General features: G+C 37.9%; 5 protein-coding genes and 1 long non-coding RNA gene across 6 annotated transcripts in view; 3 read left to right on the plus strand and 3 right to left on the minus strand.

Moving 5' to 3' along the window:
* Positions 1 to 23,582, minus strand: part of LOC309713828 (uncharacterized protein) — a 150,029-nt gene that overhangs the window by 47,560 nt on the left and 78,887 nt on the right. The gene's annotated exons all lie outside the window — the stretch shown is intronic.
* On the minus strand, positions 742 to 1,943 carry LOC309713696 (GTPase IMAP family member 7-like). The gene is made up of 2 exons (XM_082545502.1): positions 1,899 to 1,943; positions 742 to 1,784 (listed from the first exon to the last, which is right to left on the minus strand). The coding sequence occupies exons 1-2, from the start codon at positions 1,915 to 1,917 to the stop codon at positions 1,087 to 1,089; spliced, it is 717 nt and encodes a 238-aa protein (XP_082401628.1). The 5' UTR covers positions 1,918 to 1,943; the 3' UTR covers positions 742 to 1,086.
* Positions 2,074 to 3,738, plus strand: LOC309713720. The gene is made up of 4 exons (XR_014278656.1): positions 2,074 to 2,103; positions 2,351 to 2,441; positions 2,688 to 2,737; positions 3,009 to 3,738. It is a non-coding gene; the product is annotated as an uncharacterized lncRNA (long non-coding RNA).
* On the minus strand, positions 12,976 to 13,813 carry LOC309714564 (GTPase IMAP family member 7-like; the record flags this gene model as incomplete). The annotated part of the gene is made up of 2 exons (XM_082547108.1): positions 13,759 to 13,813; positions 12,976 to 13,673 (listed from the first exon to the last, which is right to left on the minus strand). Exons 1-2 carry the CDS (start codon positions 13,775 to 13,777, stop codon positions 12,976 to 12,978), a joined length of 717 nt encoding a protein of 238 aa, XP_082403234.1. The 5' UTR covers positions 13,778 to 13,813.
* Positions 13,936 to 16,151, plus strand: LOC309714259 (GTPase IMAP family member 4-like). The gene is made up of 4 exons (XM_082546558.1): positions 13,936 to 13,981; positions 14,118 to 14,547; positions 14,776 to 14,861; positions 15,294 to 16,151. Exons 1-4 carry the CDS (start codon positions 13,972 to 13,974, stop codon positions 15,875 to 15,877), a joined length of 1,110 nt encoding a protein of 369 aa, XP_082402684.1. The 5' UTR covers positions 13,936 to 13,971; the 3' UTR covers positions 15,878 to 16,151.
* On the plus strand, positions 20,608 to 22,652 carry LOC309714258 (GTPase IMAP family member 6-like). The gene is made up of 5 exons (XM_082546557.1): positions 20,608 to 20,634; positions 20,802 to 21,249; positions 21,467 to 21,522; positions 21,660 to 21,710; positions 21,840 to 22,652. The coding sequence occupies exons 1-5, from the start codon at positions 20,625 to 20,627 to the stop codon at positions 22,409 to 22,411; spliced, it is 1,137 nt and encodes a 378-aa protein (XP_082402683.1). The 5' UTR covers positions 20,608 to 20,624; the 3' UTR covers positions 22,412 to 22,652.

Consider the following 23,582-nt stretch of genomic DNA (forward strand, 5'->3'; position numbering starts at 1 on the left):
AGAAGAGGACGATACAACTTACCCACATATGTCTTTTATATATTTCTGGAAAATTATACGTTGTGAATGCCATTAAATATAATTTAACTTCTACATTACCATTACTCACAGTGAGAAAGCTTTGTGGATTTGTTAAAAGTACAATCAACAAAATCAGCGTACATTCTTGTGAAAGGTGAAACTGTTTAAACATAAATGGAGTGAACTCACTTCAGTGGATATTTCATTTAAACCATTTTTTTTATTCATACTCACATTTACTTAAAGAAATTAACACTCAAAAAAAAAGCATTTGGACAGTATTACCGTTGGTGAGAGTAGTCTAAGGTCAGAATACATCAGTAGGATGTCCTTGAGACTATGCCAGTGCGACTTAGTTAACCAGGATCCTTTCCAACACAAAGCTACACTATCATGCCATCTGTGTGCTGTCATGAGACAAACAAAGATGACATAAAATTGGATATGCAATGTGACGTGGAAATACCTGGATGTTAAAACATATATTTAGTAAATAAAGCTGATTCTGATTCAGATTGTGAAAGTGGGGTTTTATACTTAGACATGACTGATGACAGTGATGTATTTAAATTATTTATTTAGGTAAAACATCAAAATGGACAATGTTGAAGCAACAATTAACAATCATGAACCCAAAGGAAATTTTTCTTCACAATAATTTCATTTAAACAACCAGAAAACAGACAAAAAAACAAACAAATAAAATTCAAACTTCTCCTCTTAGAAGTCATAATTCATCATTTCAAAATCACACAAAAATACAAAATACAGTTCAGTTCAGATATCACAAACCACCCTGATTATAAACTCGCTACAAGCTGGAGCAGATGAAGCAGAGACAAGAAACACTTTGAAAGCACAGCTTGTATTATGATTAGTATTTCACTTTAATACAATGTCAAACAATCAGCAACCGATATCTTCATTCTTTTTTGTGATAACTCAAATAAAATGATCCTAAACAGCTTTCTACACTGTGTCATTCTAAACAGACTTCATGCTTTCATGTGTATGTACAAAAACTGTCCAGTTCAGTCTAGATCGTGTACTATTTATCACAACAGTTTAATCTCTCCCAAGAAGAATACGAAAAAGTCTGACACGCTTAAGCAGCGGCTCAGTGAACCTATACTGCTGCAGTGTCAATCCCAGTCTGTGTGCTTCCTCCACCTCCTTGAACATGGCGTCTGTGTAGTGTGTGCCTCTATTTTCTGCCATCATGTTATCAATCTTCTTGACCAGCTCCACCACCTGCTTTTTGTCGCTGCTGGTGTTGTCAAAGACGTGGAACCTGTTTCCACAGCTTTCAATGATGTGCTTTAGCCCAGGCTCAGCTTCACGTACGTACTGCTCTATGGTCATGCCTCCAAGATCACCACCACGGGTGAAGAGCACAATCATGTACTTGTTTGCAGCCTGGCCAAACAGCTCCTGCAGGGCTTCCACTGAGTTTTTCTCTTCTTTGGTGAATCGACCCACTTGGATGACCAACAGGAACACATGAGGACCGGGACAGGAGACTTCAACACAACGCACAATTTCTCTTTTGATGAGCTCATCTGATTTTGCAGTGTCCAGGATCCCTGGTGTGTCTACAACACTAACTACTCTATTACCCCACTGAGTCACACCTTTTTGACAGACCTCAGTCACTGACCCAGATAAAGGGCAAGATCTGAAACGTTTGTTTCCCAGGATGGTGTTCCCAACAGCACTCTTGCCCACACCAGTTTTTCCAATCATCACAATCCTCAAATCAGGACCTGAAACACAATTGACTAATTTGATTTAACTCATATACACAAGGGTGTAATAAGAACCTTAGTGAAAACTTTCCAAGGTAACAAACCAACCTAAAGATTAACTTTAGGTCTTACCTGCTGGAAACAAATCCATCTTAATGTCACTGTTGTCACTGCACAGGTGAGAGGGATGAATGATAAAGCTTCTGTTAAACACATCTTTTATTTATAGCTCCACAGAGGACACACCTCCTCCTGTAGCTGACAGGTATAGAGGGCAGCACAGTCTGCACTCACTGCACAGACTGTGCTGCACCTGATTGAAGAGCCACCACTCACAGTGAGTTTTGCTTGTAAACTTTTCTTTGCTTTGTAGCAATAAAATAAAAGGACAGTTATTAAAGGTATTGCAGATAAAAAGAGAAAGAAAACCTTTCTGATTTCATATCACATCACGCTTTATTTTCACAATCTCTCAAGTCCTGCAGTCTATGATTTATAATTTAAAATGTAAAATACTTAATGAGTGTACTTCAGCAAAAGTGAAGAGTTCAGAGTTTTGCTGCTTCTGACTTATGAACCCACAGATCACTCATTCAGTTTCTGCAGTATGGGTTGCCGGCAGAGCAGTAATTCAAGGAGATGTGAACCACAACAACTCATAACAACCAATGCCAGGTAAAGCTGAAAGTGCAGAACTGTTGAGCTAGCATTAGGGCTAACCTTATTTAAATAAAAATGAAAAACATATTCTCTTTAACCATGTGCACATATGCTATGAAAAACTCTGGTAATGTATTTTACAAGGGGCTCTGATTTTTTTTATATATATATTGTTAGAAACAACAAATAAGTGTTTATAAAACAAAAAAAAAAGGTTTTGAGCTGAGGTGGGTTTATTTTTTCTCTGTTATTAAATTGTAGGCCTGACTATGGATCACAAACTGGACCGTACACTACTGAGCCACAAGCAGGTGAACCCCAATGCTTCTAAGCAGCATTTTAGAAGTTCATATTAAAAAATGGGTTATTAAATAGGGATTATGCAGACGGTTGTTATAAGCAAAGAGTCCTTCATGATCCAAGAAAGACTTCAAATAGTAAGACTGGATTTACTAATGTTAAATAAGCTCTTTTGTGTATTTTAGTGCAACTGTGGGAGTTTACGTTTTCATTATTTATAGATTTTGAATGTAATGCAATGAGGGATTTCACTGACATTATCATCATTATAAACTTATTCAGGAAGACGCACTCCAGCCATATGGAACATTGTCCTTTTGGGAATGTCTGGGAGTGGAAAGAGTGCGAGTGGGAACAGCATCCTCAGAGAGAAACGCTTCATATCTAGACCCAGCTCCAAGCCGATCACCTCAGAGTGCCAAGTGGCAGAAACTAAAGTGAATGATTTCCATGTATGTGTGATCGATACTCCTGACATCTTTGATGATGACATTGCACCGTCAGTTAGGGACAAACATGTAAAAAAGTGCAAACAGCTTTGTGAGTCAGGACCTTGTGTGTATGTACTTGTGATGCAAGCAAGCAGATTTACAGATGGTGAGAGAAACATAATAGAAAAGCTAGAAAAAGCTTTTGCAAGCAAAGTTAGAAAACAAACAATTATCCTGTTCACCAGAGGAGACGACCTGCGGCAGGCAGAAATGAAGTTTGAGGATTTCCTACGTACCTGTCAACCTGAGCTGAAAGCAATAATTCAGAAATGTGACAACAGGTGTGTTCTCTTTGAGAACATAGGGCAAAATGACAGTCAGGTACAGAAGCTACTGGAGACAGGGATGAACCTAATCCAAAACCAGCAGACGTTCCTGTATTAGGTCAGGAAATAAAGTAATTGGAAGTGGGATTTTTTATTTTGGTGTGTGCAAAGACACACATAAGGGCATGAACACAGTTATAAACTGCATTTTTTTGTGTGTTTTCTTCTTGATTTCATATTAATCAGCATTCAAACAAGGAAACAAGGAATTATTTCTGAACTATTTAAACGTTTTTATACACTTTTATCTAACAAATCAGTGAAAGTTTGTCATCTTTTGTAAACTGCAAAATAATAATCCGAAATTCAATAAAAATAAACTTGTCAGTACATAAATTGTCTCTGTTTTCCACCACACTGATTCAGACAAACACAGAGAAAAGACAAAGCAGCTGGATGTTCAAAAAAATCTCAAAGATAACAACATAACAGCTGAATACATATTTCTGTGATGTTCTGAAAATGAATTTGTGTTCTGTCGTATAACAGTATAAAGTGCAATGTGGTCAGGAGTTGCATCCAAAGGGAGGGCATGAGCTGTTCACTAAACTCTAATTTTAAATAACTTTACATAATACACATAAAAGCCAGTTCAGAGTGAAGAGCCAGTGACAGCAATTTGTTACCAAGAACTAAGTAAGTAAGTAAGTAAGTAAAATTTATTTTTATAGCACTTTTCACAGATAGAAAAAATCACAAAGTGCTTTACAACACAGAAAATGGAAATATAAAACAATATGACAGTAAATAAAACAGCAAATAAAACAATGTAATATAATAAAACTATCAAAACAGCATAAGAGGAAATTAATCAAATGCTTTTCTCAATAAAAATGTCTTCAGCTGTTTCTTAAAAGAATCAATGGAGTCCGTGCAGCGAAGAGACAGTGGAAGAGAAATACACAACCGTGGTGCCACCGTCTGAAAGGCCCGATCACCACGAGTTTTAAAACGAGTGCGTGGTACCACCAGCAGTCTCTGATCTAATGACCTTAAAGCCCGAGAAGATGAATGTGGTTTCAGCAGGTCAGATAAATATTGAGGAGCCTGACCATGTAGGGCCCTAAAGGTTAGAGCTAAAATTTTAAAATGAAACCTAAAACTTACAGGCAACCAGTGAAGGGAGGCTAAAACTGGAGTGATATGCGATCTTCTCTTGGTGCCTGTTAAGAGATGTGCTGCAGCGTTCTGCACAGTCTGAAGACGATTTAAGGCTGATTTGTTAAAACAAGTAAAAAGGCCATTAGAGTAGTCTAAACGAGAAGAAATAAAAGCATGAATAATCATCTGAAGTTCAAGCTTTGATACCGTTAGTCTGAGTTTAGAAATATTCCGTAAATGATAAAAACAGTTTCGGACCAGCTGCTTAGAGTGCTGCTCGAGCAACACCGAGGTTTCTAAGGCTCGATTTTACATAGGGGTCTAAGAAGCTGATATGCTGCCTGATTTCTGGGACCATGTGGTCTGGAGCAATAATTAGAGTTTCTGTTTTATCAGAGTTTAGTTGGAGAAAATTGTCATTTAACCATTGGTTACGTAGCATCTTTCTACGTAGCACTCTTAATTCTTATTCTCATGTATATATCTCATGTATATCTCATGCACATATCTTTCTTTCTACATAGCACTTTAATTCTTATTGTTTGCACTGAAGCACCGCAGCAAATTCCTAATGTTGTAAACCTCAACATCTGGCAATAAACCCATTCTGATTCTGATTCTGATTCTGGTTGATTTCTGTCAGGCAATTACTTAAATTAGACAATTTATAAAACTCAGACATTTTGAAGGAACAGTATAGTTGGATGTCATCAGCATAGCGATGATAGGAGATATATTTATAGTGCTTAATAATTTGGCCTAGGGGAAATACATAAAGTAGAAATAGAATTGGACCCAGAACAGATCCCTGAGGTACCCCACACGGCAAAACTGTTGATTCTGATGTGACATGATTCATGCAAACAGTAAAAGATCTCTCAGACAGATATGATATAAACCATTTTAAAACAACACCAGTAATCCCAAACAAGTTCTCGAGTCTGTTTATCATGATACTGTGATCTACAGTGTCAAAAGCAGAGCTGAGATCCAACAGGACCAGCACTGTGTATTCTCCAGAGTCTGCTGCCATCAAGATACTCTAAGTAAGGCCGTTTCAGTGGAATGCAATTTACGAAAACCAGACTGGAAAGTATCCATAACAGCATTTTTATCCAGGAGATAGTTAAGTTGTTCTACTACTACTTTTTCTAAAATTTTCGATATAAAAGACAATTTGGATATTTTCCTATAACTGTTAGGAAGAGATGGATCCAGCTGGGGTTTCTTTAATATTGGCTCGACGATAGCTTGTTTTTATAGAAGCTGGGAACTGAGCCAGTATGAAGAGAAGTATTTATCATTTCCACAATACAGGGGCCAATGGAATCAAACACACTAGTGAAAAGTGAAGATGGAAGGACATCAAGGGGGCTTGAAGTCTGTTTTATATGACAAAGCAGGCCTCTGATGTCTTGTAATGTAACAGGAGTAAAAGAGGACCAAGTATCAGAGGAGGGCAAGTTGAAAGTCTGATATTGAGAAGATGATGGACAGATATTAGACCTGATGGCAATGACCTTATTTCTGAAATAGTTCATAAACTCATTGCATTCGGACGTTGAGTGAACTGGTGCACAAGGAGCATCAGGAGAAACAATGCTCTTAATTGTTTTAAACAAGAATTTGGGGTATTTCTTTTTTGAAGCTATGAAGTGTGAAAAATACTCTGTTCTAGCATTTTTCCACATGTCATTTAGTAAGACGATAGATTCTTTAAGGTGTAACTTATAAACCTCAAGCTTGGAAGCCTTCCACAAACGTTCCAGCTTGCGACAGTATCTCCTGAAATTACGAATGTTTTCATTTAGCCAAGGATGAGATTTCAAACGTAGGACAGTACTTTTTTTCAGAGGTGCCACTATGTTTAAAATAGAATTACACTGGTTATTAAAGGATGAGACAAGAGAGTCCAAATCATTGTAAGTCATTTCAGCGTCAAACATGACAGAGAACCTTTTGCCGGCGTTCAGGTTTATGATTCGCCTTTCAATCGTTATTTTGGGTTAAAGTTAAGTTAAAATATATGCAGCTATGGTCACTCACATGAACATCTTCCACACGAATGTCATTTATATTTAAACCCAAGGAGAAAACAAGGTCCAATGTGTGACCCTTTACATGTGTAGGGCCAGAAACATGCTGCATAAAATTAAAAGACTCTGTGATAGTCATGAAGTCAGCAGCCATATTACAGGATGTATCATCAATATGAAGGTTAAAATCTCCCAACATTACCACCTTCTCTAATTTAATAATGGATGACAGGAGGTCATTAAATTCAGTTAAAAAGACTCCGGCAGGGCCAGGAGGTCAGTAGATTAAAATACAATATAAGGTGAGCAAAGAGCCGACCTTGATCATCTGCAGTTCAGATGAGGTAAAGGAATCCGAGTTCATCAGTCTGCATGTGAATCTGTCCTGGTGCACAACAGCGAGACCTCCGCCACGTCCCGAAAGACGTGGAGTTCCGATGACGGAGCAGCCAGTCGAACAAATTTCCTTCAGATGTATATAATCCACGTTTTGTTGCCACGTCTCAGTTAAACACATGACGTTGAGAGATTTCTTTATAAAAAGATCGTTTAAAATAAACGATTTGTTTGTGATTGAGCGAGTGTTGAGCAGGGCAAACCTGATTGATGACGTTTGGTTGGTGCACTCAACAGCTGACTGCAGTGGCACTTGAATTAAACACCTGTGTGCACCTGTTACACCAGGCGGTGACTTCAGGGCTAGCTGAAGCTAATATCCATAGTGGTACGTCACATCTGCCATCAAAACTGCGGTCGAACGAGGGACGCAAGGTGAACATGGGGCCATCGGACCATAGATTCCGGGTTGGGAACTGAAGTGTAGCGTCGGCACCAGGTGACAGTAGATGAATTGGTCGTAGGCACCGGGAATCTTCCCAAATCCAAGAAGCTAATCTTCGGTACCTTCTCAGTCATATCATTAAACTATAATGAAGGTAATGGGAAAGAATTGTTGAAGTGGATGATCAGTGAGCAGCATTATTGTTTCATGCCAAGAAAGAGCAAAAGAGATGTGATACACTGACTATTTGTTCTTCAGTCACTTTTCTCACTCATTGTGTGTCCATGCACCTCTCTGCATTGAATCATACTTGTGATTAATCTCTGGCTCGCTCCACAGCATGTCTTTTATCTTGTCTTCCTTCTCTAACCAGTGGTGGCAGATGGCCGTTCCTCCCTGAATTGAAATTGAAAATTAAATATTTTCTTTGAGAGTGTTGATGGAGAAGTATAGAGGCCAGAAGGACCTGCACTGTGCCTTTGTGGATCTAAAAACACATATGATAAGGTACCAGGAAAGGGACTGTGGTATGTATGAGGAAGTTAATAGTGACAGAGAAGTATGTGAGGGTGGAGCAGGATGTGTATGAGAACAACGCGGCAATGGTGAGGTTTAGGAATGACAGATGGGTTCAAGGTGGGGTAGGATTACATCAGAGATATGTTTTGAGCCCCATCATGTTTACAATGGTGATACGTTGACAGATGAGGTCAGGAAGAAGTCTCCAAGGACTGTGTTTGCAAATGCCCTAGTCTGGGACCAACTCTGTTCATTGGCTCCTTCACTACATCCATCACTTTTCTATGTGGTCTTCCATTTTCCTCCTGCCTGGGAGATTGACATTAAGCTCCACAGTTACCATCCTTGTCCAGAATAAACCCAATCCCTCCTCTGCACATGTCCAGTCCATCTCAGCCCTGCCTCTTCAACTTTGTCTCCAAACTGTTTAACCTGAGCTGTCCCTCTGATGTCCTCATTTCTAATCCTGTACATTCTGTTCCTCCCAATGAGAATATTAACATCTTCAGCCCTATCACCTCTAGCTTGTCCTACAGTCTATTATCAGAAACTAAAAGCCATGCCCTTAAGACACAATAACCACACAGAGAATGTCAGAGATGCATCTGACCCTTGAGTTGATTAATCTACTGGTTTGTGATGCCTCATCAGAAGTGGAAGGAAACTATTAGAAAGGCTGAGGTAAAACAAAGTAAACAAAAACTGAACTGAAAATCTGTGAATCAGAAAATCTCTGATTCCAGTCATCAGTATGTCAGGGGTCAGGAGCGAGGTACAACAGTGAGTATCTGCAAACAATTTGTGAAACATGATAGAGAATCATCATGTTTCAGAGCTTTATTTCAGCCAGTGGTGTTGGAGATCTTGTGGGATCATTTTGACAATGAATTGAACAAATGGCAGCAAAACAATCAGTTTTTGCATTATATAACGTGTTCTATTTGTGTTTGTACATTTCATTACTTCAAAATACAAAAATGAGGCTGGATCTGTACTCTTGCACAGTACTGTATGTGTTTTCATGTCTCTCAGTAGTTTACAGAGGTGGAAAAAGTACAGACATACTGCACTTAAGTAGAAGTAAGAATACCATTGTTAAAAAATAGTCCAATAAAAGTTGAAGTACTGATTCAAATTGTGATTCCTAGCTAAAGTAAAAATAAAAAAGTAAAGGCTTCATAAATGTGCTCAGAATAAGAAAGCAAAAAGTAGGTCGTTGGAGGACTTTTGTGCAAAGCTAACTGAACCTCGTACTATATTGACATTGTGGAAGTAAACACAGACGACACGAGAGCTCTCGATTAACACTCCTCGTTTATTACTCCTCACCACACAACTGAATACCTTTCCTTCCAAAACATAGCAACAACACTTCCTGAGAACTGGGTGTGAGTGGAGCCCTCCAGTGGTCAACCACACATGCCCCCCCCCCCCCGAACACCCAGTAGGGTCATCCCCTAGTCCAGAACCCTTGCTTTAATCAAGCGTCCAGAACGGCTGAACCGGGGAGGTGGAGAGCTGGCTGAGGAGAAACGAGCCTGAGGACCAGGTTGGCATGGGCGGTCAGGAAAACCTGAAGATAGCTCGGGCCCCGCCAGGTGGGGGGCGCTCCCAGAGGAAGAAGCAGAGTTGTCCAGTCCAGTGGAAGGCGGACGGCCACAGCAGGGGGCCTGAGCCGGCACCACCTGATCATCCAGAAGCACATGTGCCGGTTTAAGTCTGTCAATAGAAACAGCCTCCTGCTGACTCCCAAAGTCCAAAAGGAAATGCTTCCGGCCGGTTGAATAACCCTAAAGGGGCCGTCATACAGTGGACGCAGCGGAGGCCTATGAGCGTCATGCCTGACGAAAACAAACTGCAGAGTCCAACGACCTCGGAACAAAGGTGTCGGGCAGACAATGGTGCACTGGGCCAGGAACAGAAAACGAGTCTCTTGGGGGACGGAGAGACAGCACAGAGGGAGCGAAGCACGGGGGGTGCACTCTCGGGCAAGAATTCCTCGGGGACCCGGGGAGGCTGACCGAGGACAAGTTCAGCCAGGAAACCCCGAGGTCTTCTTTAACCGCGCAGCGCAACCCCAGTAAAACCCATGGAAGGCGGTCCACCCAGTTGGCATCTGTGAGAGAATCACGGAACACAGCCTTAAGCGAACGGTGGAAACGCTCGCACATCCCGTTGGCCTGCGGGTGGTACGCAGTGGTTGGGTGGACCTTGACCCCTAGGCCGTCAGTTTCATCAGCTTTTTCTCCAATCAATATTATGTCTATTCATAGTCTTGTCTCCTCTTTACTGAGAAATCTGTTTATTTTCTCTCATGTTCTTCCCTGAGTTACTCTTTTTGAGTTCCTCAAGAAAATGAAAACACGCGTTTCCTGGGACTTTACATTTCTGTTCCTCGTGCTCTGGATTTCTCTTTTGCACTTTGTTTGGTTTTGGATCTACATCAGCAGTAAAATATTGCTTTTCATCAAGTCCTTTCCTTCTGAGAGGCCTGCATTTACATCTTTGCCAAACCCTGGCATCTAAAACATTCCTTTTATATTTATGGTTTCAAGGGTGTGAGAGACAGAAAAAATTCCCCTTAAAAAGGCACATTTGGAATGCATCCAATTAAACTAGACATGGAAGATAGAGAGAATTTTGTTTTGATCTTATCAGATCCTAAAAATTCATACATCCTGTTCTCTGTTGGAACTGACAGGACTACATTTCCTTGTCATTATTTTGCATATCTAATTCATGTAAAAAAGAAAATGCAACCGGAACATCTTACAGAACCTGATAGAGATCTCAGAAATCTCTGGAAACTTTGGTTTCCTTGTTTACAGAAACGTGTTCAAGTGTGAAAACCTTGTTGTTTGGTTTAAAAGGTGTCTTACTTCCTTCTTGTGTGAAGGAAGTAAATACTTTTTATATAACAGATCTCAGATTTGTCTCCTTTAAAATATATTAAGCTCAAGATTGACAAATGTGATCAATCAACGAACCTCAACTGACCTATTCAGGTCCAACACTAAAATACAGAACAAAATCGCATTTCTTCAAATTAAAATAAGCCCTCAAAAAGTGAAAACTTTGCACTGACATCATTATACTGCTAATGCCAGCTGTTTGGTCAAGTAAGACTAGGTTTTGCATTCTTTCACACATGTACTTAAGTAACCAAAATCCAGCTCTGCTTTTTTACATTAAGCTTATTTACTGACTTTAGAATAGCTGACCTATTTTAACATTAATGTTAATTTTTGCACATCAGGTTATCTCACATATCAAACCAGCATATTAAGCTCATAACTCTTTTGCAATTGAATCTATTTAACACTTCAATTTCTTTTCTTTTTTTTGTTTCCACTTATTTATTAATCCTATTTGTATTTTATCCATTTGTACATATTAACGGGCATCTGCATGTGGACAGCAGGGAAAGAATTTCATTAGAGAAAAGCTTTTTCTTTGCACACATGACAATAAACGCTTTGAATCTTGAATCTTATTTCTAAACTTTTGTGTGAATGAGGAAAACGGTCCCTATTCAGTTCAGTTGAATTCATTTTTATTTATACAGTGCCAAATCATAACAGCAGTTACCTCAAGGAGCTTTATATTTTAAGGTAGAGACTCTACAATACAAAGAAGACTGAGAAGACAGAAAAAAAACTCAACAAACATATGACCCCAATGAACAACCACTTTGGCAACAGTGGGAATGAAGGGAAGCCAGTATAATCACTCTTCCTGAAGACTTTTCAGTGAATTTTTAGGACATCCTGATAATAAAGAATTACAGTGGTCCAGTCTAGAAATAATAAATACATGAACTAGTTTTTCAGTGTCATCTGAGCCAGGATGTTTCTAAAATTAAAAACGATGTAAGGAAATTATTTCTCAGGAGAGAAATTTTAAATGATTAAGATTCAAACACTAAACGACCAAACCATTAAATTATAAATGTCACCTCTCTTTTATTTACATAGAATATTGAGTCATTTTGACAGTTCAAAATAGATCAACTAAATACTGAATAATAGAAAAACCTAATTCTGAACTACACTTTGAGAAATCCACATTTGACTTTTACAGTCAGTAATATCTTCTCTTTGAGTTCATTAGTTTTTTCTCCTTTTTATTAACACAGTGGTATTGTCTTTTTGGCATTTAAAAATATGTACATAGCCCAATGAATAATTTAAATTAAAATCTAAATAACTAAACATCCCAAATATATAAATGTAGTAAAATAAAGAATTTTTGAGGAAAAACTCACTCATAAGTTGCGCCTTATCTCTCATGGAAAATGAAATGTTGATTTTGAGCTGTTCAATTCAACATTGTTTAACTAACAGAGCTCCAGTTAAAGGAACTAAATGAATAGAATTTGCATGTATTTGTACATGCATATATTTTGAAAAATGTGTTTGTCCATGTTGTAATGTGAAAAATAGAAAAATAGAAAAAAATATTAAGAGAAAAAGATATCAATTTTATCAATTTTATTATTGACATAATCATGATGATGTTGTCCAAAACCTAACCCTTAACCCTATATTTTCAAAACATTTATAAATGGTTAATTGTATAACTTAATGAAAAGTCAACATTAAATATATGCACTATATTTCTAATGAAGTTTACAGTGATAATGAATACACACAATTCACATTTAATGCATAATACATTAATTAATGAATTTACATAGTGCAAAGTTTTAAATACACAATAAACTGTCATGATCACACATCCACTACAAATTGGACCAGATCCACCTAAGACAAAATATACTTTAGAAGCAGAGCTCATATTGTGATTATTATTTATTTTAAAATGCTTTTGTCTGTACCAAAACACCAAGAAGCAAAACAACATCATCAAAATATTTTTTTTACATTTTTTTCATACATCCAAGTTTATTGATGCTACACAGCAATATACATCGTAGGTCTGTGTCAGAGACTCCTAATCGATACATGCTGAGCCTAGATTCTTCATTACAATAGTTTAATCTCTGTGAAGAATGAGAAAAAATTTTTGAATACGCTTCAGTAGGGCCTCAAGGAACTCATACTGAACAGCCTTAAGTCCCATGATACCTGCAGCCTCCACCTCCTTGTACATGGCATCTGTGTAGTGCTTGCCCCCATTTGCTGCCACCATGTCATCAATCTTGTTGACCAGCTCCACCACCTGCGTTCTGTCTTTGCTGGTGTTTTCAAAGATGTGGAACCTGTTTCCACAGCTTTGGATGATGCGGCGAAGTCCTTCCTCAGCTTCACGTACGTACTCCTGTATGGTCATGCCTCCAAGATCACCACCGCGAGTGAACAGCACGATCATGTGCTGATTTGCAGCCTGGCCAAACAGCTCCTGCAGGGCTTCTACTGAGTTTTTCTCTTCTTTGGTGAATCGACCCACTTGGATGACCAACAGGAACACATGAGGACCGGGACAGGAGACTTCAACACAACGCACAATTTCTCTTTTGATGAACTCATTTGATTTTGCAGTGTCCAGGATCCCTGGTGTGTCTACAACACTAACTACCCTGTTACCCCACTGAGTCACACCTTTCTGACAGACCTCAGTCACTGACCGTGATAAAGGAGAAGATCTGAAATATCTGTCTCCCAGAATGGTGTTTCCAACAGCACTCTTACCCACACCGGTCTTTCCAAGCATCACAATCCTCAAATCAGGACCTGAAACACAAATTACAACCTTGATTTAACCTGTATACACAACAAAAAACAATCATACAGACAGAAGATTAACTTTGAGTCTTACCTGCTGGAAATTTAGCCATCTTAATGTCACTGTTTTCACTGCACGTGTGAGCGAGAAGAATGTTAAAGCTTCTTTTCAACACATGGTTTATTTATAGCTCCACAGCTGACACACCTCCAGCATTTGCATAACAGGTACATATAATAAAGAGAGAGCGCAGCACAGCCTGCAGAAGACACCGTGCAGAGTTTTGACACACCAGACTAATGAAATATGTCTGAAGGTAAGTTTATTTGAAAAGGTTTCTTTGCTTTATAGCTGTTTTTTTAACAGTTTTAATGATTGAATTTTGTAGCAGTAGAGAGAAAATGTTGCTCTTAAACAGTGTCAGAGAAAAAGGATTTTGTGTTTGTTCACAGACAAAATTTCAGTCGTCATCCTGGGAAATGGGAAGTTTTTGAAGAAAGCGTTAATAACCAACATCCTGGAAGATGACATATCTGTGCTATCCACAAGAAAGATTCTAACAAACACCAAGATATATGAAAACGAGACATATGTTTTCACATGCATGCCAGATTTGGACGTGCAATGTGATGACATAAAACAACAATTTGCTATGAATCCAGACCCTGACATGTGTTTGTTGGTGGTAAGATGTGACTTTTCAGTAGAAAATGTGTGGAATCAGATAGAATATCTGAGCAAGAAAAGTGGAACACCTACAGATACATTCACAGTTGTGCTGCCTTTGAGTTCTAAACCTACAGAGTACCCATTCAAGAATATGACCATGGAGCAGCTTTACAGAGAACTGCCTTACAAACAGCGGGGGTTAAGTCATAAGAGGTAAACCTAAAAAATCAGTAACATATAATGAATATTTATGATATCACATAAGTTTGCATAAGAAGAACAGTGTTTTATTTAATCTGAGTAATCATATTAATTCATTAGTTATTAGGTTTATTATTATATATATATATATATATATATTGTAATGTTTCAAACATAATAGATCTTTTGCCCAAAAAACAAAGTTTCCTGGTGAGTTAATTTAGTTCTGTTATATTACAGGTCTGCTGCAGATCCCCAATCTATGACAGCTTTGGGAGACCTCAGCTTAAATTCATGTTTAAGAAGCAAACATGAATGGATGGAAGGCAAGACTCAGCTTTATCAGCAGTATCTCACAATATTGTCGTGTTCTGTGTGTGGATGTGTATGTCAAAAACATTTCTTTAGCCTTTTTATAAAAGTGGCAGATGTAACAAAGAGCCCTACACTATCCCCGTACATAGTTTCAAATGTGGGACATTTTTTGAAATTTTTATCTCTATTATTAACATTTTTTTTTTACTTTTTATCTAATCAGGAAGTTAAAATATTGAGATAAAGAGTCTCTTGTGCAGGAATAGCATGGTGTAATTATGCGAACTGCATGCAGATATAATTATGTGTATACTTAAATGCGTATTTAACTGTTCAGATAAAAGTCTTGTAAGTGTTTTAGCTGTAGATGATTATTCTTCAGATCTGGAAAGAATATTTATTTCTATTTCACTGTCACTTATTTTTGTTCTTCATTGACACAGAAAATCACTTTGATACCAAAGTGAACCTAGTTCTTCTGGGAATGACCGGTACGGGAAAGAGTGCCAGTGGAAACACCATCCTCGGAAAGAAATTCTTCAAGTGTAAGCCGAGTACAAAGCCGGTCACCACAGAGTGCCAAAGGGCAGAATCAAAGATAAATGGCATACATGTACGTGTCATTGATAACCCAGACATCTTTGATGATGACATCAACCCACGAGTTTGGGACACACATGTAAAAAAGTGCAAACAGCTTTGTGAGTCAGAACCATGTGTGTATTTACTTGTGATGCAAGCAAGCAGATTTACAGATGGTGAGAGAAACATAATAGAAAAGCTAGAAAAAGCTTTTGCAAGCAAAGTTAGAAAACAAACAATCATCCTGTTCACCAGAGGAGACGACCTGCACTGTGCAAACATTAAGCTGGAGGATTTTCTTCACTCCTGCCAACCTGGTCTGAAAGAAATAATTCAGAAGTGTGACAACAGGTGTGTTGTTTTTGAGAACAGCAGGCCAACATCACATCAAGTGGCAATTTTAATGGAGAAAGTGATCAGGATGATCCAAGAACAGCAGCAATGATAACACTATGAAGTGCTTGGATATGATAAGTTGTTAAACAGAAAGATATAAACAGAGCATGAAATACTAGCCTGAACTGTTCAGTTAGAAATGTTTTCTTTTGTTTCCCTTTTTATTTGCCTTCGTCAAAATCAGCCTTTAATCAGCGACTGATTATGAATTCGGTTGTTATTGAAACTGGTGCATGGAGTTTGTCTCTTATTGTGTTTCTGTTTATAGCCTGTTGATGTAAATCATTCATGTTAAATTCACCAATAAAATGAAGTTTGGTAAATATTCAATGTTGACCAAAGGTTTTTCAAGTAACAGAGACCCTTTGATGATTCAAACATACCTTTGAAAAAACCTATATCTAACAATAATAGCACTAGTAATAAGAATACATACAGTAATCATAGCAAAAAAAAAATGAGCATTTGATGTTTGTGGATCGAACACTTGCAAAGACTCAGTGAAAATTAAAATAATTAAAATATGCAGATGTTAAACAAATATGTAGGACTTCTTTCTACTATTTGCAAAATATCTCTAAAATATGAGATATCCTGACTCAGAGTGACACCCAAAATCTAGTTCATGCACTTCTTGCTTCTAGGCTGGACGACCGTAATTCATTATTATCAGCATGCTCTAAAAACTTCCTAAAAGCCTTCAGTTAATCCAAAATGCTGCAGCAAGAGTACTGGCAGAGACTAGAAATGTTAGGATTTTGAGTTTATTATATTATTTATAATTTCTAGTCTTTGGTTTCTTTGAGTTCTGTCTTATGGTTTTTGTCTCTGTCTTCTCTAGTTGCTCTGTCTCCCCTGTCAGCTGTATCCCCTTGTCTAGTTCGCGTCTCTGTGTATCCTCAGTTGCTATATCCCCGTGTCCAGTCAGTGTCTGTGTCTGCACTGGTCCCACGTCTCTGTTCCCTCTGTTACAGTGCGTGCGAGTCTGTGTCTTTAGTTCAGTCTGTGTCATGTTTCCTGTTTTATTTTGAAAGTCCATGTCTGATGTTAATGTATCTGGTTTCGCTTCCCCTTGTCTCGTTAGGCCTGATTTGCCCCAGCTGTGTTTCCCTCCTGTTACTCATTCCCTGATTGCTCCCTCTGTGTATTTAAGCCCTGTGTTTCTCTGTGTCTGGGTTGCGATCTACCGTTTACCTAGCTGTGTGTTCTGTCAGTCCTCCGGTTTAAGTTTATTTAGATTTTTTCCAGTTATGTTATATTTTGAGTTTTACATTAAAGCTGTTTTGAGTTCACGACTGTCTCCTGAGTCTGCACCTTGGGTCCTATTCCTGTCTGCACACAGCCACTCATAACAAGAAAGAGAGAGCATGTTTCTCCTATTGGCTTCCCTTCATTGGCTCCCTGTTAAAACCAGCATATCCAGCTAGCATGGGCTAAAATAAAAATCAGCTGGAAAACCATCCGGACCTGGGGCTTTATTGTCTGGGTGATGCTGTATGGCTTCATGGAAGTCAGACATTGACACAGGTGGATCCAGAGCTACAATCTGTTCATCATTTAAATTCTGTAGATTTATATTGCTAAGAAATTCTTCAAAAGCAATGATGGAGGGAATAATCTGTGATGCTGTGAAGCTTCATAAAACTCATAAAAAGATGTATTTATTTGTTGTGGATCATGGGTAATGTTCCCAGTTGACTCTTTAATAGAATAAACAGTTGTGTTTTTATTTATTGATCATTACCCATTAGCAAGGAATTTCCTAAATTTATTACCACGTTCAAAGCTCTCCAATTGCAGATTTGCAACAATAACCATGTTCTTCTGTTAATTATTTCATTTCATTTAATTCTAGCTTTAGTTTTCTCATGGTGTTAATTATATGTTCTTGTGGCGAGGAAGCAGATTCTAAAGATTACATTTTTGTTTTTAGTACAAGTGTTTGTTCTTTTTCTTATGAGAAGAGTAAGGTATTATTTTGACTCTTTTCTGTCTCAGAGAGTTCGACTCAGTGAATGATTGCTGATAGTGTCTGTAATATCTCTTGTAATCCATCTGTTAACTAAAAAGTAGTCTATACAAGAATGTGTAATCCCTGAGAGGCGACATGAACACCAAGCATCACAAAGACCTAAATCACTCACATGTTGTTTAAGAATGTCTGCAGTCTGGCACTTCTTTTGACTCACTGAACCTGTCAATTTCTAGATTCAATACCAGATTGAAGTCTCCTCCTATTATAAGTGTGGTTTCATAGTGATCCAAAAGTGAAGAAAAGAAGTGATGAAAAAAGGACGAGTCGTTGTCAATTTGGTCCATACAGTTAGTTCCATATGTATTTGGAAATACATATTTAGTTATTTATTTTTAATCTTTTTTACCTGTCTACTTAAACCTACTTAAACCTATTCCATTTGTAGTTATATAATGGACATGGATATAATGTAGAGTCTCAGCTTTCATATAGAAAATTCTATGTATAGAAAACTATTCCGCGCATAATTAAAACAGGTCCGCGGCTCCCAACCGTAGTAAAGGGACCTCTGGCTATTACGTCGGGTTCATGTCGGGCTCGTAACCAAAAACTAGCTTTACTTTGTTGTCTGGGTCAACTTTGCTAGCGAGAGACAGAGAGAGGCGTTGAAAGACTGCTCCAACGGAACTTATTGTTTCAGAGGAAAACACGAACACGGTGTACAGTCGAGTCTCAATAGATTACTTACAACTGGGCTACACTGCCCATGAGGCTACATTCTTTAGGGCTATGCCTGTAACACTCTGCCTGTTGCCTTTATATTGAATAATGTTTTGAACAATAATTTTTAAAAATATTTCTTCACGTCACTAGGCGGGCTGCAAGTAGAGGTCGCGAGATTGAGACCCAGGCTTTAGAGCCTCTTAATGTGTGTTTTATTTGGGTTTCCACCAGTGTGGAATTACCAAAAATAGATAGCAGACAACCTAGGGTGACCAACCGTCGTCTTTTCCCCGGACATGTCCTCTTTTCATGTTTTGATAAAAATGCCCAGGTTTCCCTATATTCCGACAGATATTTGTGACGTCATCCCCGAGTTGATGCTTTGTGAGTGCTTGTTTTGCGCTCACAAACGGGACAGACAGCATGCAGCAACGCGCCTAATGATGTTTAAAAGAGCTCTAAAAGAAAGTCCATCTTTTCAGACGAACTGGAAAATAAATTTCCCTCGTACCAACCCAGTACTGGTAATTTTTCTTCTGCAGATGAGGCATTATTTCTGTAACATTATTTAATTCCAGAGGCTTTTAAGTTATTTTTTGCAATTGTTGACTTGTAAAAGGCTATATGACATATTTTATTTCACAATTCATTAACCGCACAGAGAAGACATCGTTGAAATATGTTAAATATGTTTCTTTAGGCAAGTTAAAACAGTAACTGTAACAGTTACTCATATTTTGTATTTTAAATACATAACGCCAGAACGTGTATTCTGTTACTCCCCAACACTGTCAATATAGCTACACCTCCTTGAGCTATACTGTAAAAGGTGTGAGGGAACTTTGGTAAGGTGGATGTGTGTGCAGATGATTTGGACATATGAGCTTCCTGTAGAAAGACAATGTCATTTAATCAATAAGTCTTTTAATGAAACCAACTCCATGTATTCCATGTAACAAACCTCAGGGTAATGAAAATAGACACGTCATTGTTTCCAGGGCCTTTTATGCCTTCTTTGGGATGCCTGGAAACACTACTCCATGAACTCACTAAGAACTTTAAAGTCTTTGTGTAGAATTTGTGCAGAACCTCTGTACAGAAGTCTCGACCGGCTCTCTGTTTAAAGGATCTGAGTCTTTGATCTATGGGGTTTTACCACGACTGATTAACAGAAACTGATGGTAGCTCCCCCCCTAATGATCTATGGCACTTGGAAATGTTTTGAAGGATTATTTTTTTTGGCCTGGGAAATAAGCCCCAGGGACCTGAATTTTTAGAAGCTATAATAACCTATTAGAACCTCAATAAGGTGGTTGCAAATAGTCATACCAAAAACAGGAAATGTCCACAAAATAAACTTTTAATTGTGACTTTAATTAATTGAAGATAGGACACTTTATTAAGTAAATTTTAAATAATTAAATCTAAACTGTTGCTAAATACCTACACTATTAGGTTTTAGTGAGACAGAGAGAGAACCACAGTGGGTTGGAAAAACAAGACCAAATCCACTGTTTCTTGCTGCAAAAATGCACTGTGTGAACCAGTCCTTGACTCGTCTGCGATGACCCAATGAAACTAATTTTTATCTGCAGAGGGTCTCTGTTCATCCTCTGACACAACCAACATCCAGCGTTACCAGTATCCAATCATCTATTGTGACATCATCTGATTTGAGCTTATCTTACTGTTCCCTCCCCCCCCTCCTCCCTTCATCGCTGTAGCAAAAGGTTTTTTTTTTTTATTACAATAGTCACATTTATACAACATAATTCACTTCACTTTTCATAATTTCAACTTTGACTTCTTCTTATCACGTTGAACAGAATTACACTCTTTTCCCCTGTTACAAACAAGTAAATACTTCCATTGTCACAGAGTGCTTGCTCATAGGGCGTCATGTAACTGGGGTTTTCTCCCCACAATATCACAGATGTTGTCATCTCAAGGCTGTGTTAATTTTTTTTCAGTCTTGTTGCTGCACTGCTAAGAAAGTATTTGCAGACTTTGACACACCTCCAGCATTTGCATAACTGGTTCATATAAAACAAACAGAGTGTCACAGCCTGCAGACATCCACACAGCCTCTGCCTGCAGCATGTCTCATAGTAAGTTTACTGTCACTGTTTCTGTAATGTTATATTTTTAAAAAGCATAATCCAAGTCAAAGCAACACTTTTATATCTACTAAATATTTATTGAAATCACATGTTTAAATTTTATATATAGTGTTGTTACTATCAAAAAATAAAACTGTGATTCACTATTTTTACAGACAAGATTTCAGTTGTTGTCTTTGGAAAAACAGAGTCTTTGAAGAAAGCCCTAATAACCAACATCCTGGGGAAAGATTTGTCTGTGCTACCCACGAGAAAGATTCTCAAAAACATCGAGATATATGAGAATTATACATATGAGATCACATGTACACCTGACTTGTACTTATTCTGTGATGACATACAGGAACTATTTTCTGAGAATTCCCACAGTGACATGTGCTTGTTGGTGGTAGAGGATGGGTTTTCACCAGAAGATGTGGGGAAGCAAATAGAAGATTTGAGTAAGAAAACTGGAAAACCAAGAGAAGAGTTCACAGTCGTGCTGCCACTGACATGTGAACCCTCAGGTTACTGTTTCACATCCTGCACCATCCAGCAGCTTTTCAGTGAACTGGACAAACTGGCTAAACACAGACTACTGGTGCCAGGCTCTAAGAGGCAAAGGTGAAATTTGAGACTTGTTGAACTGTGACTGTTAACTTCATGCAAACACAATTTGAAGTATTTTCTTTATTTTAGCTCTGTACACAGATACTATAAAATGTTTGTATTTTATAGAGAAGGTTTGCATTTTTATTATTGTTATAAAAATAATTAAGTTTTTATAAAACATTAAACAGCTGCCTGCTGAGTTTATAATTGCTCTGTAACAAAATTACAGGTTTGACTATGAATCACAAACAATGTCCAGATCACACAGTGACATAACAAAGCCAGGTAAACTCACATCTCTCTCAGGAGCGTCTTACCAACAAATACAAAAAGTTGTGCTGTTCCATGAATGAGAATATTTCACATGATCCCAGATGTGTCATTAAAAACTGACAAAATTCTTTTATGCCCTTTTAATTCAGTTGGCAGTTTTAGCAAAGAATTATTTACACACACCAAGAAGAGTTTAAAAAGTAAGATGCATGTTTTTACAACGTAGCTGAATTTAAAGAAACCATACATGTTTATTTTGTCATTTATTCATTCTTAAGGTAGGATACCAACTGATTTCTTTCCATTATTATTTGTACATATCAATACAGGAAAGCGTGCTATCACCACAGTGAACCTTGTTCTACTGGGAATGGCTGGAACTGGAAAGAGTGCAAGTGGAAACACCATCCTCGGAAAGAAGAGCTTCATGTCTAAACCCAGTTCAAAGCCGGTCACCACAGAATTCCAGGTGGCAGAAACTGAGATGAAGGACTTACGTGTACGTGTGATTGATAGCCCAGATATCTTTGATGATGACATTGAAGCATCAGTTTGGGACAAACATGTAAAACAGTGTAAACAGCTCTGTGGGTCAGAACCCTGTGTGTATGTACTCGTGATGCATGTGAGCAGATTTACAGATGGTGAGAGAGACATCATGGAAAAGTTAGAAAAAGATTTTGGGAGTAAAGTTAAAGAAAAAACAATCATCCTGTTCACACGAGGAGGCGACCTGCAGCAGGCAGAAATCACCTTGAAGGATTTCCTTCACTCCTGCCAACCCGGTCTGAAAGAAATAGTTGAAAAGTGTGGAAACAGGTGTGTTCTCTTTGAGAACAGCAGGTCAAGTTCACAGGAAGTGGAAAAGCTGATTGACACGGTGATCGGGCTGTTAGAATAACAGGCAATATAGATAAAATCATGTGCTTAGACATTTGGCCTTTTTTCTGTAAAGCTATGAATAATTTAGAGGGTGAAAGTTTATTCTGCAAATTGAAGTGACAGATTATAACAAAACAGTTGCCTTCTATATTTTATTTACTACAGTAGCATTTAAACAAGAAGAGTTTCCTTTTTAAAATATGGTTACTTTAAAGAGTTTTTCAATTTTTTGTTAAACAAACTACTGACTTCCTCACATAGTTCTGCTCATTAGAGTGTAATAGAATCAAATAAATGCTGAATTTATTAAACTCAAGTTATTTCATGCACCTAGTGTTTCTTTGTTTTCCGATATTTTTACCAGGCAGATCTATCACACACTAAGATATTGAAATATTACACAAAACTCAGTGCTTTGACACACAATAGGTATTCATGTAAAGAGAGGTAACCAAATATTAAGGAAAAATGTTGTCCTTACAGTTCATACTTAATACTTGAAATAGTTTTCCCAGGATGTTTACCATGGCCGCCCAGGACAGAGAGATTATATATTTTGAAAGCTCAGTTCCTGGTTAAATTTAAATAAATAAATCATTTAATTGATAATAATAATAATCACAAATAATTTGTTGTATGTAAAGTTAGTACCATAAATCTTTCACCTATTTATCAAAACATTTTCCAATTATAGTTATATAATGGACATGGACTAAGTGTGTCCATGTCAGCTTTCATTTGAGGGTATCCACATTCAAACTGTGTTTAGGATTTTCAGCTAATTAACATGTGTCACCCACTTTTTAAAGGGACAAAAGTAATTGGACAATTGACAAAGGCTATTTCATGGGCAGGTGTTTGAAATTCCTTCCTTCTTTCATTATTAATTGAGCAGACAAAAGGTCGGGAGTAGATCTGAGGTGTAGTGCTTCCATTTGGATGATTTTGCTGTGAACAGACAACATACAGTCAAGAAGCTCTCCATGCAGGTGAAACAAGCCATCCTGAAGCAGAAAAAAAACATCAGCGAAATTGCTACAATATTAGGAGAGGCAAAATCTACAGTGTGGAACATCCTGAGAAAGACACACGGCACTGGTAAACTCAGACCTGCACGTCCACGGAAGACAACAGTGGTGGATGATCCCAGACTCATTTCCATGATGAAAAGAAACCCCTTCATGACAGCC

Source organism: Aulonocara stuartgranti, assembly GCF_965226115.1.
Source record: "Aulonocara stuartgranti genome assembly, chromosome: 9".
Lineage (NCBI taxonomy): Eukaryota > Metazoa > Chordata > Actinopteri > Cichliformes > Cichlidae > Aulonocara > Aulonocara stuartgranti.

What these genes read in the sequence shown, in the direction of transcription:
- LOC309714259 (XM_082546558.1), top strand. An exon ending in CGGGGGTTAAGTCATAAGAG is followed by an intron (nt 14,548 to 14,775) that starts GTAAACCTAAAA and finishes GTTATATTACAG; the next exon opens with GTCTGCTGCAGATCCCCAAT. An exon ending in CAAACATGAATGGATGGAAG is followed by an intron (nt 14,862 to 15,293) that starts GCAAGACTCAGC and finishes TCATTGACACAG; the next exon opens with AAAATCACTTTGATACCAAA.
- LOC309714258 (XM_082546557.1), top strand. An exon ending in CAGTGACATAACAAAGCCAG is followed by an intron (nt 21,523 to 21,659) that starts GTAAACTCACAT and finishes CTTTTAATTCAG; the next exon opens with TTGGCAGTTTTAGCAAAGAA. An exon ending in CACCAAGAAGAGTTTAAAAA is followed by an intron (nt 21,711 to 21,839) that starts GTAAGATGCATG and finishes ATATCAATACAG; the next exon opens with GAAAGCGTGCTATCACCACA.